This window comes from Pollicipes pollicipes, unplaced genomic scaffold, assembly GCF_011947565.3.
Source record: "Pollicipes pollicipes isolate AB1234 unplaced genomic scaffold, Ppol_2.1 Scaffold_4740;HRSCAF=5597_pilon_pilon_pilon, whole genome shotgun sequence".
In the NCBI taxonomy this organism is placed as follows: Eukaryota; Metazoa; Arthropoda; class Thecostraca; order Pollicipedomorpha; family Pollicipedidae; genus Pollicipes; species Pollicipes pollicipes.
In genome coordinates, this window is record NW_023596545.1 from 43,077,763 (window position 1) to 43,095,485 (window position 17,723).

The 17,723-nt window shown below is 63.4% G+C and overlaps 2 protein-coding genes across 2 annotated transcripts in view; one reads left to right on the forward strand and one right to left on the reverse strand.

Annotated features, from left to right (window-relative positions):
* The window catches only part of LOC119098417 (tetratricopeptide repeat protein 28-like), a 12,952-nt gene extending 715 nt beyond the window's left edge, over nucleotides 1-12,237 (forward strand). The window contains 18 exon segments of the mRNA XM_037221333.1: nucleotides 152-299; nucleotides 675-700; nucleotides 702-869; nucleotides 871-902; nucleotides 1,187-1,404; nucleotides 1,719-2,861; nucleotides 3,131-3,363; nucleotides 4,798-4,928; nucleotides 5,449-5,943; nucleotides 6,276-6,840; nucleotides 7,447-8,946; nucleotides 9,353-9,529; nucleotides 9,531-9,990; nucleotides 10,264-10,371; nucleotides 10,572-11,269; nucleotides 11,418-11,642; nucleotides 11,644-11,925; nucleotides 12,091-12,237. Of these exon segments, the coding sequence (XP_037077228.1) occupies nucleotides 152-299; nucleotides 675-700; nucleotides 702-869; nucleotides 871-902; nucleotides 1,187-1,404; nucleotides 1,719-2,861; nucleotides 3,131-3,363; nucleotides 4,798-4,928; nucleotides 5,449-5,943; nucleotides 6,276-6,840; nucleotides 7,447-8,946; nucleotides 9,353-9,529; nucleotides 9,531-9,990; nucleotides 10,264-10,371; nucleotides 10,572-11,269; nucleotides 11,418-11,642; nucleotides 11,644-11,925; nucleotides 12,091-12,237 (6,756 nt within the window).
* Nucleotides 12,238-14,541: 2,304 nt separating this feature from the next.
* Nucleotides 14,542-17,723, reverse strand: part of vib (phosphatidylinositol transfer protein vib) — a gene marked incomplete in the record, with an annotated part of 12,365 nt that continues 9,183 nt past the window's right edge. The window contains 2 exon segments of the mRNA XM_037221698.1: nucleotides 14,542-15,797; nucleotides 16,204-16,294. Coding sequence (XP_037077593.1) covers nucleotides 15,750-15,797; nucleotides 16,204-16,294 — 139 coding nt within the window.

A 17,723-nucleotide genomic window follows, 5' to 3' on the forward strand; every position in this document is an offset into this window, starting at 1 on the left:
GGCCCGGCCCTACCATCTGCTCCCCGCAGTCCCCTGGTCTGAAGTGACTGCCCGGAGGCTCCGCGGTCTGCAGTGAAGGCCCGGCCCGGGGCCTCCCTGCCCGTCCCGTCTGGCCCGCGGCCCGGCCTGACAGCGCCCTCTCCTTCCGCAGGCCTACTATCGACAGGGGGTGGCGCTTCAGTGCATGGGTCGCCATGGCGAGGCGCTGGCCGCCTTCAGCCAGGGCCTGGCCCAGGACGCCAAGTCGCTGCAGCTGCTGGCCGGCCTGGTCGAAGCCGCCATGAAGTCGCCACTCAGAGGTAGGCTGTGTCCGGCTCTCCGACCGGCTGACGGCGCTGGACCTGAAGCGAGCTGGGGCGCCACGGCTGGCCAACCAGTGCCGAGTGGTAGCTGTACGCCGGAGCGGGACCGCGGTCCCTCGGGCGTGAAGAACTGGCGGAAGTTGTACGTCCACGCTGGAGGGGAGCGTGGAATGTCAGCACCGCGCACGACGTTGCCATTGTGCCGCGGACGCCAGACCTGTCTGCTGCAAATGGACGCATTGTAAGCAAATGGAGCCGTTGCGTGAGGATGCTCGACATGGTGTGCGTGCTACGTCACTGCCCGGATCTTGACCGAAGCCGTGCTGAGGGTGGCGCCCTGACCCGGCCTGACCTGACCCTCCCGCCCGGCAGCCACTCTGGAGCCGACGTACCGGCAGGCTGCAGGCGATGCGGCTGGACAAGTCGCCGTTCGTCATCATCTCCGTCATCGGCCAGGAGCTGCTGGCCGCCGGCAACTGCGGCGCGGCCGTGGCCGTGCTCGAGTCGGCGCTCAAGATCGGCACGTGCAGTCTGAAGCTGCGCGGCAGCGTCTTCTCGGCCCTGTCGGTCCGCCTACTGGGCAATGAACTCGCTCGACAGGTCAGCGGCTCGCCGGCGGGTCGTGGTACCTCTCCCGTCACGGCCCACTAGGTGCTGGCTCCCCCTGCGGCTCTGTTGCTCCCGCCGTCACGGCCCGCTGGGTGCTGGCTCCCCTGCGGCTCTGTCGCTCCCGCCGTCACGGCCCGCTGGGTGCCTGGCTCCCCTAGGCTCCTGTCGCTCCCGCTGTCGTTGCCCACAGAGCGAGACACCAAGCTTAAAACTGTGCCAATGTGGCCGACGTGGGCGTGCTAAAGCTTCCTCCACGAAAGCAGTGTGTGACCCAGCTCTTCACCGCAGGCCATCAGCTACATGCAGCAGGACTTGAACGTGGCCAAGTCGCTGGAGGACATCGCCGGTGAGTGCCGCGCCCACGGTAACCTCGGCTCGGCCTACTTCAGCAAGGGCAACTTCAAGGAGGCGCTCACGTCGCACCGGTACCAGCTGGTGCTGGCCATGAAGTGCAAGGACACGCAGGCGGCGGCGGCGGCGCTCACCAGTCTGGGTAAGCGCCCAGAGCGCGGCGGCCGCGAGGCGCGGGATTGGACCGGGACGGTCAGCGCACGGGCCAGGGAGCCGCTGAGGTTGGGCGGTCGTCGGTGAGGCTCCAGTGGGACCAGGCCGATGTCATTACTTTGCTGTCATTGCTTTTCCATGATGGACATGGATAACGCTTTGCTGCCTTTGAGTCGGCTGGTTCATTGCGCGAATGGTGTGTTAGGGCTGGTATCGGTATCGCATGACCCAGGCGGCGGACTGTACCCACCACCTATACGGTGGAATGGAAGCCGCCGTGGGATGACCCGCCGCCCTCCTCAGGACACGTGTACACGGCGATCGGCGACTACCCGAACGCGCTGGCGTCGCACAAGCAGTGCGTACAGCTGGTGCGCCAGCTGGCCGACCAGCTGCAGGAGGCGCGCGAGATCGGCAACGTGGGCGCCGTCTACCTGGCCATGGGCGACTTCGACAACGCCGTCGACTGCCACAAGGAGCACCTACGCATCTCCAAGCAGCTCGGCAACCGGGTGGAGGAGGCGCGTGCCTTCAGCAACCTGGGCAGCTCACACCACTACCGGCGCAGCTTCGAGCGCGCCATCACGTTCCACCAACAGGTGCTGCGCATCGCCCAGCAGCTGGGGGACCGCACCATCGAGGCGCGCGCCTATGCCGGCCTCGGGCACGCGGCGCGCTGCCTCGGCGACTACGCGCAGGCCAAGAAGTGGCACGAGAAGCAGCTGGACATGGCGCTCAGCACCAAGGACCGCACGGCCGAGGGGCGCGCCTGCTCCAACCTGGGCATCGTGTACCAGCTGCTCGGCGATCACGACGCGGCGCTGAAGCTGCACCAGGCGCATCTCAACATCGCGCGCCTGCTGCAGGACCGCGCCGGCATGGGCCGCGCCTTCGGCAACATCGGCAACGCCTACAGCTCCATGGGCTACTACGAGCAGGCCATCAAGTACCACAAGCAGGAGTTGACCATCAGCAAGGAGGTGAACGACCGCAGCAGCGAGGCGTCGACGCATGGCAACCTGGCCGTGGCGTACCAGGCGCTCGGCATGCACGAGATGGCGCTGCTGCACTACTTGGGCCACCTCAACATCGCGCGCGAGCTCAAGGACACGGCCGGCGAGGCGTGCGCGCTCTGCAACCTGGGCAACTGCCACAGCTCGCGCGGTCAGTTCGCTCTGGCCGTGCCCTACTACGAACAGTACCGCCAGCTGTCGCACGACCTGCAGGACGTGGAGGGCGAAGCCAAGGCATGCCACTTCCTCGGCTACGCGCACTACTGCCTGGCCAACTACAGCGAGGCGGTGCACTACTACGACCAGGACCTGGCGCTGGCCAAGGACCTGCAGGACAAGATGAGCATGGGGCGGGCCTACTGCAACCTCGGCCTGGCGCATCTGGCGCTCGGCAACTGCGAGAAGGCGCTCGAGTGCCAGAAGTTCTTCCACGGTAAGATGAAACTGCTGGGCTTTCATTTCTGCCGCTTGTCTTGTTAGACAAGGAGATGTGTGTCAATGGTTCTTTGTGAAAAAAACGTTGTCGCCGTCTGAGAGGCTGTGATATCACAGACCAGTTTTTCATGCGTCCGGTTCATACCCACTGCTCCACATTGTATTCCTGCTGTCGAGCCGGGCGCGGTGTGACGTGTCCGACGCGTGATGATCGTCATAGTGGCTCGTCCGGCCGTCTGACTGCTCCCCCCCCCCCCCTCTGTCCAGCCATCGCGCACCTGCTGAAGCACGCGCAGGGCACGTGCCGCGCGCTCGGCAACATGGGCGACGTGCTGATGAAGACTGGCGGTCACGAGGAAGCGGTGCACTGCTACCACAAGCAGCTGGCGGCCGCCCGACACAGCCGCGACAAGCAGCTGCAGTGCTGCGCCTTCAGCGCGCTCGGCTTGGCGCACCGCCAGCTGCGTCAGCTCGACAAGGCGCTCGGCTTCCACACGCAGGTCAGCGGCCCCTCCCGACCGCGCGCGTGTGTCGCTGTGGACAGCGGTCACCTGCACCGCTGCGCTGGTCAGCGGCCCCTCCCGGCCGCATGCGTGTGTCGCTGTAGACAACGTTCACCTGTACGGCCGGCTCCGGTGTTCGGGTGGGACGGCGCACGGCATCTGTAGCGTTCAGGACGCCGGCCGTGTTCGGTGTACGCGGTGGCTGGTCGCGAGCGCCCCAGCTCTGCGGCGGCGGCGTACCGGGCAGGTATTCGCAAGCCGCGCAAAGCGTTTCGCCGGCGGAGCAAACCGACGGGCCGCCGGCGCCGCCGGGCCGGAAATTATAGACCGCAGCTCGATAAATTCGGTAGCTCCGACCACCTCAGTCCGGACCTGTTATAGGGCCAAACGACCGGGGCGACGCCGTCATTAAATCGTCATTGCAGACGCAGCGTAATTGGCCGCCGGCGCGGTTTGAATGGCGAGCCACGCTCGTAAAACCAATCCAGGAGGCTGCGCGTGAATTAGGCATCGATGATTCTCGCGAAAGTATCCAGTGGTCGGGGAGGAGCCGACCGGTGGTCGTTGGGCTACAGTAATTGCAGATAATGGACGGGAACGGGCCGTATGAAGCACGGGAGAGCGTAAGGTGGATGATAGAACCGCCATTTAGCGATTGCAAATAGGAGCTTCCGCCGGGATCATCGTGGAAATTGGCGAGATTTTATCCCTTCTGCGAACTATTGCTATTGAGGGAAGTCGTTAGTCTGCGGCCGGCGGCAAGGAATTTCACCGGCCTTGCTCTGTCGTAAATGGACCGTCGGAACTGCTCAGCCTTGTCCCGACGCCGGATGTCGGATACGCATAAGACATTCTCTGCAATTAGTAATGAGTTTCATCACATTTGATGAACGCCGCAGAGATAATTTATGCGATATTTAGCTGCGGTAGTGTAATCTCATAAGTGGTAACGTCTGTGCAGTTTTTCGCACAGGGAAACGTCCCAGGAGACCACCAATTGCATACGATGATCACGCTGCACGATTACATGTTGCGTTCAATGAACGTACCTGCAAGTTCATGCGCCGCTGCCGATGCGTCCCGAATATCCAAGACGGCGCAAGAGGCTATGTAGTTGATGAGCCGCAATCCTTGTAATAATCGCAGGTAATCCTTGTAATATCCGCAGGCAATCCTTGTGGCCATCTTTCGACTTGCAAACGAGTATCAGCCCGCCTTAAAACGAGTATCAGTCCGCCTTACAGAGAGAGTCGTGACGTTCAATGTGCAGCTCCTGCCGCGGCCCCCCCCCCCCCCCCTCCAACGTCTTCCAGCCCTGGCGAAATCATCCCGCGCCCAGTCGAGCCACCATGCCGCCGGCCCGCTATCGACCCGACCCGACCCGAACTGACCTGACCTGACCTGACCTGACCTGGCCTGACTCGTTCGCAGGAGCTGACCATTCGACAGGAGGTGGCTGACCTGCGTGGCGAGTGCAAGGCGCACGGCCACCTGGGTGCCGTCCACATGGCGCTCGGCAACTACACCAACGCCATCAAGTGCTACGTGGAACAGCTGGACCGGTGAGGGCGGCGGCGCGGCGGTCATCTGAAGTCCAGCATGTGTTACGTACAATTTTAGCTATAGCCCGAGCCAAGCCAGACCATGTTTCTGTCCTGTGACGAGTATAGCCTTGGATCGGTCACAAAATGAGCATGACTTTGGTTTCGTCCCGTGTTGAGCTCGATATCGACTCTGGTCTGCCTCGTGATTAATCTGACTTTGACTCTGGCCTGCCTCGTGATAAATCTGATCTTGACTCTGGTCTGGTTCGTGATGAGGTTATATCGGCTTTGTGATGTTTGAAGCCAATCTTGACGCCGTCAAAGGCAGAGGCAGGGCCTTGGTACGCCTTGTGTTTGCATCGGATTTTGGCTCCGCCTGGAAAGCCTAAAATCAGAGGTGTTTTGTCTGAAATGGGCGCCGATATGTGCCGACTCTGGTATCGGCAGTGGTGCGTCCATCCGCCCAGTTCCTTCCGAGGACGCTGGCGGTGTCACTCAAAACATGCGTGACGGTTCCCCCGCTGCTCGCCTTCCACAGAGCCAAGGACCTGTGCGACGCCGTGATGGAGGCGCAGGCGTTCGGCAACCTGGGCATCGCGCGCCTCAACATGTCGCACTTCGAGGACGCCATCGGCTACTTCGAGCAGCAGCTGGCCACGCTGGAGCAGATCCCCAGCGGCGCGGCGCTCATGGACAAGGCCCGCTCGTTCGGCAACCTCGGCGACTGCTACGACGCCATCGGCGACCACGAGGAGGCCATCAAGTGTCACGAGCAGCTGCTGAGCCTGGCGCTGCAGCTGCGGGCCAGCAGGGAGCAGGAGCGCGCGTACCGCGGCCTCGGCGCCAGCCACCGCAGCCTGGGTCACCTGCAGCAGGCGCTCGTCTGCTACGAGAAGCGGCTGGTGGTGTCGCACGAGCTCAACAGCCCGCACGCGAAGGCCTCCGCCTACGGCGAGCTGGGGGTCATCCACGGCCGGCTGGGCAACTTCGAGCAGGCGCTCTCCTGCCTCGACCACCAGCTGAACATCGCCAGGTAAGCCGAGCCGCCCTCCCACGCCGTCTCGCCGGCGCACGCTTTGTGAGGCCCGCTTGCGTGCTTGGCTTGACCTTTTGCATGAGACCGCTGCGTGATACGGTTGGCGTTGTTAGACGGGCAATCGTGATCGATCGCTGATCACCTGAGCAAAGGCGGGCATGCCCAGTGCTGATCTTCTTGGAAAAGAGAAGCAAATAACGTGAACTGAAACGCTAAGCGCATACCATCTCCGTCATCCAATTTCGGCGTCCGGGTGGCGGCGCGGACCGTTCCAATGACGTCAAACCGTGGGTATCTGGAGCTTAACAGGGGTGGCTTCCGGTCGGCAGGGAGCTGGAGGACACGGTCCTGGAGGCGGAGGCGGCCAGCGGCCTCGGCTGCGTGCACCAGCAGATGGGCGACTTCCAGGCGGCGCTCGAGTTCCACCAGCTGGACGCGGCCATCTCGGCGCGCTCCGGCCTGGCCGCCGGTCAGGCGCGCGCGCACGGCCACCTGGGCGCTGCGCACGAGTCACTCGGTGACCTGGAGCAGGCCGTGGTGCACCTGGAGCAGCAGCTGAGCGTGGCAGCGCAGACCAACGACAAGGCAACCAAGACGGCCGCCTACGCCAGCCTGGGCCGCGTGCATCACGCGCTGGGTAACAGGCCGCAGGCGATCGCCTACTTGCGCCAGGGCCTGCAGATCGCCGAGCAGCTGAGCCGGCGCGAGGAGGAGGCGCGCCTGCGCCACCGGCTCGGCCTGGCGCTCTGGGGACACGGCGACCTGGCCGGCGCGCAGACCCAGCTGGAGCGGGCCGCCTTCCTGCTGGAGGGCGTGAGGCGCGAGGCGCGCGGCACCAGCCAACACCGGCTCGGCCTCTACGACCTGCAGACGGCCGCGTTCCAGGCGCTTCAGGTGAGGCGCGGACGGCCGCCGGACCGGAGTCGGACGGGAGCCGGACCCGAGTCGGACCGGAGCCGGGCCGGAGCCGGACCGGAGCCGGACCGGAGTCGGACCGGAGTCGGACCGGAGTCGGACCGGAGCCGGACCGAAGTCGGACCGGCGCCGGACCGGAGTCGGACCGCGAGCGCTGGCTCCAGAGGAGGCGTGAACGGCCGCTCGGATATGGGCTGCGAGGGCTGGCTGCAGGATGTGGCACGGAAACGGTGGCAGCGCGCCCAACGAGCGATAGAAGGGATTCAACCGCAATGCCCTGTCGATGGGAATGGGAGCAATCATTTGACGATGATATCCGAGCATCCGTCAAACGTCATGGTGACATTATTGTACTTGTGGTATCATGCAAACGGCTTGGGCCCTCCAAAATTTGCTGCTTCATGCCTGGCACCCTTCTCTTACTATTATCTATCCAAATTATGTTTAGCAACAGTAGGTATACGAGTACACGAGATCCCAATCATGTCTCGATACATTGCCAAGCTCCAGACTCCGGACAATGCCAGGAAAACTGATGGGGAATAGCTTCTCACACTCGGTCATGCGTTCTTCTCACATTTTCAGCGCGTGCTGGTGTCGCTAGGCTGCCAGGACGAAGCGCTGGTGGTGGCCGAGCGCAGCCGGACGCGCGCCTTCGCCGACCTGCTCCTGGAGCGCTCCAACAGCGGCTTCAGCAGCAGCCGCTTCACGCGCGTCGACGACAACACGCCCACCTCGGTGGAGCAGATTGTGGAGGCGGTGGCCAAGCAGAAGGCCACCGTGCTTTACTACAGCCTGGCGGCCGGCGCCCTCTTCAGCTGGCTGATCGTGCCCGGCCGCGGTATCGTCAAGTTCCACGAGGTGACGGTGGGCGCCACCGACCGGCCGGCGCACGCGGCCGCCCACCCGGCCGACGCCAGCCTGCTCGAATCGCACATTGAGTCGGTGCGCGACGCGCTGGGCGTCGAGCTGCAGACGGCCGGCGGCGAGCGCGACACGGACGCCGACGCCGGCGACATGTGGCAGCAGCACCTGGAACAGCTCGGCGACCGGCTCAACCAGGAGGGCGACAAGACCGGCTTCCTGCGCATGGTCAACCGCGGCCACGCCTGCAACTCGTCCAACTACAGCCTGTCCAGCATGTTCAGTGCCTTCTCGTGCAGCCGCGGCAGCGGCAGCGTGAGCGGTGGCTGCCAGAGCCGCGGCGGCTCGGTGCGCTCGCGCCGCGCCGTCTGGCAGGGGCCGCAGTGTCTGCGCTCGCTGTACGAACTGCTGATCGCGCCCATGGAAGAGCATCTGCCGAGCAACGCCTACCCGCGCGACCTGATGCTCGTGCTCGAGGGCGACCTCTACCTGGTGCCGTTCCCGGTGCTGAAGGCGCCCGACAGCAGCGAGTTCCTCTGCGAGCGCTTCAACTTGATCCTGACGCCGTCCATCAGCACGCTGCGCTCGGGCGCGCGGCCGCGCGGCGCCCGCGCCGGCGGCGAACAGACGGCGGCGCTGGTGGTGGGCAACCCGCGCCTGCCAGCCGCGCTCGGCGAGCAGTGGGGCTGGGCTGACCTGCCGTACGCCGAGCAGGAGGCCCATATGGTGGCCGAGATGCTGCAGACGGAGCCGCTGACGGGCGCCGCCGCCTCCAAGGAGGCGCTGCTGCAGCAGCTGGCGCAGGCCGAGTGCGTCCACCTGGCGACGCACGTCTCCTGGAAGCTGTCGGCCGTGGTGCTGTCGCCGGGCGAGTTCGTGGACGCCCGCTCTTCGCAGCGCGCCGCCTCGCACGGCTCGCAGTGCGAGTCACAGCACGAGGACGACCACTCGGAGGCGGCCTCGTCCAGTGACCTGCCGCCGCTCTCCGAGTTCCTGCTGACGGCCGCCGACATCCTCGGCCTCAAGCTGACCGCCAAGCTGGTGGTGGTGAGCTCGTGCCACACGCGCGACCACCACGGCCGCGCCAGCTCGGACGGCGTGGTCGGGCTGACGCGTGCCCTGCTGGCCGCCGGCGCCCAGTGCGTGCTCGTCTCGCTGTGGCCCGTGCCCGACACGGCCGTCAAGATCCTGTACCGCACCTTCTACTCTTGTCTGCTGCAGGTCAGTGGTGGCGCCGCTCCGCGCTGTCGGCTCGTCGCTGAGTGTCCGCAAACATAGGCACGCCTGAGATGGACCGCGGGTGGCATGCTGTCCATAATTAGCAGTCTGGCTGCCTTATGCAGCTTTTGCATTGCGATGGGGCATTTTGTGCTCAACCATTCGAGCAACGGATCCGCGTGTAGAAACCAGTGCTGACACAACCGGTCTAACGAGCGTAACTACAGAAAACACCCAAAAGATACACATTGCTGAAATAATCTCCATATTTCCGATCCTATTTTAACTACCACACTAATGCAGGATGTGGTTCAGCTATCTGTGCCCCGTGCGGACCAGATGTCGTGCTCTTAGGGGGGACTGCGGGCGGCCGTGCTGCCGCATCTGACGCGTGTCCACCCGCCGGCAGGGCGCCCGCGTCAGCCGCGCGCTCAACGACGCCATGCAGACGGTACAGAACACCAAGCACTTCGCGCACCCGGCCAACTGGGCCGGCTACCTGCTGGTCGGCACCGACGTCAAGCTGACCAACAAGGTGGCGCTGATGGGCCAGGCGCTGTGCGAGCTGCTGCAGCAGCCGGACCGCTTGCCGGGACGCGCTGCGCGTCACGCTGCACCTGATGGAGAAGTCGCTGCAGCGCATTCAGCGCGGCCACAAGAACGCCATGTACACCACGCAGCAGTCGATCGAGAGCAAGGTGAACGGGCTCGGCGGCTGGAAGGAGCTGCTCGTCTCGGTCGGCTTCCGCTTCGAGCCGGCCGCGCACGGCATCCCGAGCTCGGTGTTCTTCCCGCAGTCGGACCCGGGCCAGCGGCTGACGCAGTGCTCGGCCAGCCTGCAGGCGCTGCTCGGCCTGCCGCCGGCCTCGCTGGCCGCGCTCTGCAAGCTGCTGGCGCACCGCGACCAGGCCGAGGACGTGATCGGCGTCATCCGCGGCGTTCTGGCGCAGCCGGCCGCCGCCGACCTCGACTCAGAGAGCATCGAGACGGCTGTCGACGTGCGGCTCTGGCGAGTCAGCGGGTGCCACGAGCTGCTCGCCTCGCTAGGTAAGGGATCAGATCTCGTGGGCGGTTCGGCGGGTGGGGTTGCGGGCCGCGAGGGCGGCTGCCAGAGCTGTTGGCAACTTGAGGCTTCTTGGTGCGGAGGAGCTGGTGCAGCTTGTTACGATCCGCCATGATCAGCATTGGGAGGATTTGGCAATCGGATATTCGTGAAAAGTACGTGAGTAGGATATCCATTGCGGGTTGCTGCCGGATAACATTTTGCAGAGCTGACGTTTGCTCTGAATGTGATCTGTAACTGGGACGGTTCTTTTACAGGTTTTGACCTGACTGAGGTGGGCAAAGACGAGGTCCACCTGCGCACTGGAAAGAGCGCCAACAAACGCACCATTCAGTTTGCCCTGCAGGCTCTCCTGGCTTTGTTCGGTAAGTCCCTATTTATCACGTCCTAGTTGACCGCGTGCTGGCAGCATCTGACTCACCGTGTTTACGTGACCATATTCGTCAGTTCCGTGATCGTGGTGAATCAAAGTTGTGATGACTAAGGAGCAGTTTATTTCACCGCATACATGGGACATTTTCAAAGTGGTGACACGTGAGAATCTCACCGTACCTACCTCCCGCAGACACGCAAGACGCGCCCAAGAGTCTGGACATCGAGTGCCTGTCGTCGGGCGAGAGCAGCGACGAGAGCGAGAGCGAGGAGGCGCCTCCGCCGATCGCCGCACCCTCCGCCTTCAGCACCGTACCGCAGCGCGCGCCGCTGCTGCTCGGCTCGGGCGCCTTCAGCAGCTACGTGCGCGGGCGCGGGGAGCCGGACGGCGCGCGCAGCAGCACGATCGACGCGCCGGTGGCGCGCGCGCAGGGTCGCGAGAGCGACGCCGCGTTCACGCCGAGCCCGGTGGACGTGGCGCCGAAGGGCTGGCGCGGCACGCGGCGCCCGCTGCCCAGCCCGGCCGAGCGCTCGCCGCAGCCGAGCCCGCGCCTCAGTCTGACGCTCAGCCACCAGAGCCGCGTGCGCTCGCTCTACAGCGGCGCCGTGCGGCCCGACAGCTCGAGCAGCGCCAGCAGCTTGGCCGAGTGGGAAGCGGGCGCGGCCGCCGTGCGACGGCAGCCGGCGGCGCCGCCGCCACCGCCGCCGCCCATGCTTAACCGCGTGGTGGCCGACGTCAGCGCTGGTCTGAACCGCGGCGCGCGACTGCTGCAGAAGACCGGCTCGCACGCGAGCTCTGGTTTCGAGTCTCAGGGCTCCGACTCGGACCTGGGGCCGCGGCGCGCAGCGGGCGCCACGCGGCCCGCGCGTACCGCCTACAAGACGGCCGCTGTGCCGGCCGCACTGCCGCCGCGCGAGGCGCCCGGCGACGGCGGCGCCGCGGACCGTCCTGAGCGTGCGTTCGGAGCTGCGGCCGCCGGCGGCCGGCCGCGACCAGCGCTGGGAGCGGGCGCCGCGGCTGGCCGGGCGCGCCGCGCCGCCGCAGGCGCTCATGCCGGCCGGCGAGGAGCTCGGTCACAACAGCATCCAGGACCACATCATCGCCACGCAGATGAGCCGGCTGCGAGAGCTGCCCATCACGGACGTGTACCACGAGCGCAGTATCGGCCTCGGCCTGGCGCCGCCGCTGGCCAAGCTGCTGATCGCGGCGCACGAGCGTGGCGTGGACGTGGACGCGGCGGCGGCGGTCGGCGGCGACTTCGGCTGCCTTTGACAAGCTGGCCGCGTCCGCCGACGGCCTGGCGACCATGCCGACCATGCCCGACTTCACGCCGAAGCCGGCGCCGTCGGCCGCGCAGCGCGCCGGGCCCAAGCCGTGGGTGGGGCCGCTGCCGCAGCCGGCGGCGCTGCTCGAGCAGCTGGCCGCCGACAGCTGCAAGACGTCGCCGTCGGGCAGCAGCGAGCTCTCGCGCCGCGACGACGGCGACGGCCGCTCCATGACCGACTCCAACTACTCGGGCTACTCGCCGGCGCAGCCACCGGGCGGCGCGCTCGCGCTGCGCGCCGCCGCCGAGGTGCACAAAGAGGCGGGCGCGCTCAGCCGAGCCGCCAGTCAGGAGCGCCTGCTGGCGGCGACCGGCGACGAGCGGCGGCGCCCGCTCGGACCGCGCGAGCCGGCGCGGCCGCCGCTCTCTGTGGCGGCGCGGCTGCAGCCAGACCAGCTGGCGCAGTACATGGAGCAGATGCTGAGCGGGCGCGAGGAGGCCGAGAAGGCGGCCGCGCCGCGCCGGCCTGCCGCCCTGCCGCGCACCAAGCAGAAGGCGGCCACGCAGCAGGGCGCACCGGCCGCCGACGCCTAGGCGGCGCGGGGTGCGGCCGGCGGTCGGCGCGGAGTCAAGCTGGCTATCCGCGGGTTCGCTAGGGGTCCCGCATCGGGACGGCCCGACAGCGCCCCTGCCGCTCTCTGCGATATTCTATTATATGTGCTTTACTCGTGATATGCTGCCAAATGGCTCCGCCCAATCATACTCATGTGGCGCCGGACGCGTGGGCGCGGTGGACGGTCCCTCCCGCCGCCAGTGTCAGCTCCGCATTGTCATGTCATACGGTTGTGATGCTTCCGTAAAAGGGTGCGGTCGGCGCTCCCCGAAATAAATGTTTTTTTTTCAACCGCAGGAACGTGTGTTGGATGGTATAAATCGCACAGCAGCCAGACAAAACACGGCGGACCTTCGCCCCAGCGTTTTCAGGTGATAAACCTCACCGACACATACCTTCACACGATCTCCGAGCTCTCAACAGTGGTCCTCCTGAAATCCGCACACCAAAACAACAGCAACTGGAAAGCTTGGAGGCATGGAGCAGCTGCACAATGGATAGCAGGTGGTTATGATGGGAATATACAGGCCTTGGACCTTGAGTACAAAAATCGCGAAGTTTACTAGCATTTCCGCCGGGCAACAAAAGGTGCCTGCCAATTCTGATTGCTGCAGCCAGTCCCATCACATACTCAATTTCTACATCATATCGTTTCACACCGGAATATGCCCACGAAGGCCTTGCCTTCCTGGTTAAATTCAAACGCAAGTGTCAGGGCTTCGTTATCGAAGCGGCACCGTGTTCCTCGCTCTGATCGGCGCCGCCTGCTCGCCTCGCGAGTTAAGACAGTTACCGTCTCGCAGCGCTCGTGTCTGGTCTGAATGACCGTGGTCTGACTGAAGGGAGCGCGAGCAGATAGAACACGTAATACTTGAATATGGCGCAGCCGCATTGAACCTAGAGTAAGCTTAAGTAAGCGTGAGCAGCACATTTATTCAGGCAGTGTGAGTTGTGAAGTAAGTCAAGATGTCTGGATGTCGTCCTCCTGAGGAATTCAGCTTCACATCGCCTGAGAGGTGGTCGGCCTGGCGTGATCGGTTCGTCCGATACAGACTGGCATCAGGACTACACAAAGAGGACGGTGACGTACAAGTAGCTGCGTTGGTTTACGGAAGCAGGATGAAATCAGCGCTGTGCTTCAAGGAGACGTACATGGATTCTGCGAGAGAATCTTCAGCGATCTTCTCGCCACACCGCGGCGTCTGGTGATCAGCAGAAAAGCAGCAGAGAAGAAGCAGGGAAGCAGCAGGGAAGCAGCAGGGAAGCAGCAGGGAAAAAGTGGCCTGAGGAGCAGCAAAGAAACAGCAGGGAAGCAGCAGAGAAGCAGCAGGGAAGCAGCAGCCTGAGAAGCAGCAGGGAGGCAGCAGTCTGTTGCCAGTAATTTCGTTTCGCAAGCGTATTAGTATGTATTTGCATTTGCTCAAGGGGGAGATGTATCGTGATGTTACTGGCGTGCGCCGGAGGCCGCCCCTGCTCGCGCCGCCAATGCTGCTGTACCTCGGTACGCCGCTGCCTCGACCGGCGGTGTACCGCCTAGGACGCCGCTCGCCGAGGTCGGCGCCGCCTGCTCGCCTCGCGAGTTAAGACAGTTACCGTCTCGCAGCGCTTGTGTCCGGTCTGAATGACCATTGTCTGACTGAAGGGAGCGCGAGCAGATAGAACACGTAACACTTGAATATGTTTCGAGTCACATCTGGCGTAAAACTCAGTGACGTGCCACAGCCGCCAGTGGCTGGATTGAGATCAACGCACGAAGCTAATTGCCGTTTGGACCAGAAAGATGTGTGTTTAAAGAAAAACACGCAATCGTCAGTCATATGACGCACGGCATCTGCAGCGATGCCGCGCGATCGAGTCCCATCGTGCACCGCAGGCGCCGCACAGATGTGTCCTGACCGGGTCAACTCTGTAACGTGTTTCCCCCGTCACCGGCAGTCCTGCGTGATGGTCTGTCATCTGGTCATCATGGGCATGATCTGGTCTGTGTCGATCTCATGAGTGTGATCTGATGAGCGTGACATGATGTGATCAGCATGATCTGGTCTGTGTGACCTGGTCTGTGCCTGCGTGATCTGGTCTATGTGATCTCGAGTGTGATCTGATGAGCGCGACATGATTTGATCAGTGTGATCTGGTCTGTGTGATCAGGTCTACGTGATCTGGTCGGTGTGGCCTGGCCCGTGTGATCTAATGAATGTGACCTGGTGAGCGTCATCTGCTCTGCGTGATCTGGTTAGCGTGATCCGCGTGCTGCGTTACCAGTCCTCCGCCATCCAAACGCCTGCTAATATGATCTACCTGTATTCACACTTTTTACAGCCAAGAAAACATAAACAAAAGAATGGAATGCATACGCCCCGTGGCTTAACCACAATTCTGACTATTCGTAACACACTTTTGGCTGGGGACGATCCCCATGAGACGCAACACCCCGGGGGCAGAAATTCATGCCACGCGCACGACTAATTCCGAGCAGAGACTAGGGACAGGGCGGGGCGGCACGCGAGGACCAGGACGTCATCGGGACCCAAAACAAAACACGAGCACGACCAGAGCACGACACACGGAGAGGGAAAGATGGGCTCGCCCGCCAGCGAGGACGACAGCAACGTAAGCCACTCCGCGGGTGTGAGGCGAACACGATAGACGCAAGCCCTGTACTGGACTCCACGCATTGTTCAAGGTGGGAGCTGTTCCGGCCGAGCGTGTCCCGACGTCATGCGAGGACACGCCGTCAGCGGCCGGGCCCGCGTCACTGTGTCGTTGAGCACACGCCTCGCTGCGAGCGCTGGCCTATTCAGGCGAAAAGCACGGGCTTACACGCGGTGGGCAGATATTAACACACCAGAGACGAAGTACCAGTATGGACAGAAATGCCTGCATTCTCGAACCTAAAGCACAGAAAAGAGCACTCGCTTTTGGCGCCGGCCCAGGGCCAGTGCGCGTGACTCGCGGGAGTGCGGAGTGGCGAGGACCGGACGCTCGTGGCCGGCGGCGCGGTGGACGCGGACGAGGCCGGCCCGCCGGCAGCCGGGCGGCGCCGCCGCCACCGGCGCTCGCCGCCCGCCCGCGCCGCCGGCCACCCCAGCGAGGCAGCCGCGTGATATGTGAGATAGTGAACGGACGCAGGCGATGCAGCGGCGGCTGCGGCTAAATAGACTGCGATGGGGCGAGGCGCGACGGCGGCGCGCGTCCCAGGCCCCTCAGTCGATCGACGAACGGGGTGGATCACATTTAAGACGGGCGCCGGGGTGCGGCCGCGGCCCTCTGGCGGGGCACCGACACCCGCGCCAGAAGCAAATCACTACCCTCCGCACTTCTCATTGGCGAGCAAGTGGCCTCCTAAATTTTATAGACTGATTAAATACGAATCAACTAAATCCGACGCACAATGACCAATAGCTAGACACACACGCAGAGGAACGGGACGACGCGGTGGCCGCTTCCCATAACGCTGGTGAACGAATCTGTCGCTAGGTGGCAGGCAGCACCGCTAGTCGTTCTCCGCCCGCATGCCGCGAACTTCGCCTTCCCTTCGTTGCTGCCAAACACAAAAGCATTAGCACTGAACGAGGCGAGCGTCTCACACGCAAGTAAACCGGCAGGTGTGCAAAGACCGCGCGCCTGGGGGGGGGGGGGGGCGGGAGGGATATCGATCAACACCGTCAGCGCACGTGCGACCGAGGCGAACGCGGCCCAAGTGTCGACATCCCACAGCACGCTCGAGCAAACGGCCTCACCTGAAAGCGCGGTCTGAGAGGGAAGTTGGAGGACTTCAGCTCGCTATCCACTACCGAAGTAACTGAAAGTGAAGGAATCACTCACGAACAGAGACCGCGACAAATGTGTTAGCCGGCTGGTCAGATTGGAAGAGGGCCGGTGGACGGGTGGACCGGCGGACGGTCGGCGCCACCGCGGCTCTCCAGGAGGGGATGCTGGTCCCTCACCTTGTCCAGGTCGGCCTTGGTCTTATCCTCGAGCTCGCGGATGTCGTCCATGGTCATGCCGTGCCACTTGTCCAGCCAGCAGAACACTTGCCTGTCGCACCCGAGCCCGACCAGCGTCAGTCGAGGCGGCTGACAGGCGTCACATGTCCCCCTCTCCCACACACACGCACACCTTCAGGGCCCATCCGAGTGGGTGCCGCGGCGGGCCAGACCCCTACAATCGGAGCTATCAGCCATCGAAAAAAGCCGGGCCGCAAAGACAGTACAACACTGTACGTGGCATCTGCTGCAGTTCACTACGCATCATGTGTTTTGCACGAGGTATGCCAATCGCTTTCCGCCTCGGCTGTGTCCCGCCGTCTCGAGCTGGCGTGAGACACGCCGGGCGCCGCGTGCCCCCGGAGGTGTGGGACAGCCCCACCCGACCCACGGTGGCACCAGGCGACGCACCCCAGCCCGCGACCTGACCTCTCGCATCGCACCACGCACCACAGCCAGGGCTAGTGAGGGGCCATCACCACGTTACACCGGGGTCAACAAACAATTACAGGGCACCCGAGCCCGATGGCGGTTATCAAGAGCAGAGGGCAAGCGAGAGTCGGAGAAACCGCCCCGCGGCCGGAAGCCGGCTGTACGTGAATCCGCAGCGCTGGGCCCGCCATCCGGCGAGTACTGTGCGTGCTGGCGAGCGAGCGCCAGTGAAACAAGGCCGGCGGAGAGTGCAACAAAGTCCAGGGACATTCTCCTAATACGGCATCAAACAAAACCTGTAACAATTAAACTTGCATGGCTTAGTCCTAAATACTGAAGACACGGCAACTATCACAACATACGCCACAAACTAGTAGCAAAATATCTTAATGACGTACACTTATACTCTGGCATATCTTATCGCTGTTACACAATCCGTACGCGCTGCTTAAATCATTGATGGGTCCGTAACTGAACGCCTTCAGTCGCTCCGCCATCGAAGCCCACAGCAGCCCAAAACTCCTCCCAAAAACGAACATGACACGGCACACCGGGCAACCATCTCCACGAATCCACGAATTGCAAGCAGCTACAAGCAGCTACAAGCGGTTGGGGAAGCGAAGTGGAGAGAAGGAAGAGGGAGAGAGAAAGAAGAGAGAGAGAGAGAGAGAGAGAGAGAGGAGAGAGAGAGAGAGAGAGAGAGAGAGAGAAGAGAGAGAGAGAGATAGAGAGAGGAGAGAGAGAGAGAAGAGAGAGAGAGAGAGAGAGAGGAGAGAGAGGAGAGAGGAGAGAGAGAGAGAGAGAGAGAGGAGAGAGAGGAGAGAGAGAGAGAGAGAGAGAGAGAGAGAGAGAGAGAGAGAGAGGAGAGAGAGAGAGAGGAGGAGAGAGAGAGAGAGAGATAGAGAGAGAGAGATAGAGAGAGGAGAGAGAGAGGAGAGAGAAGGAGAGAGAGAGAGAGGAGGAGAGAGAGAGAGAGAGAGAGAGAGAGAGAGAGGAGAGAGAGAGAGAGAGAGAGAGAGAGAGAGAGAGAGAGAGAGAGAGAAGAGAGC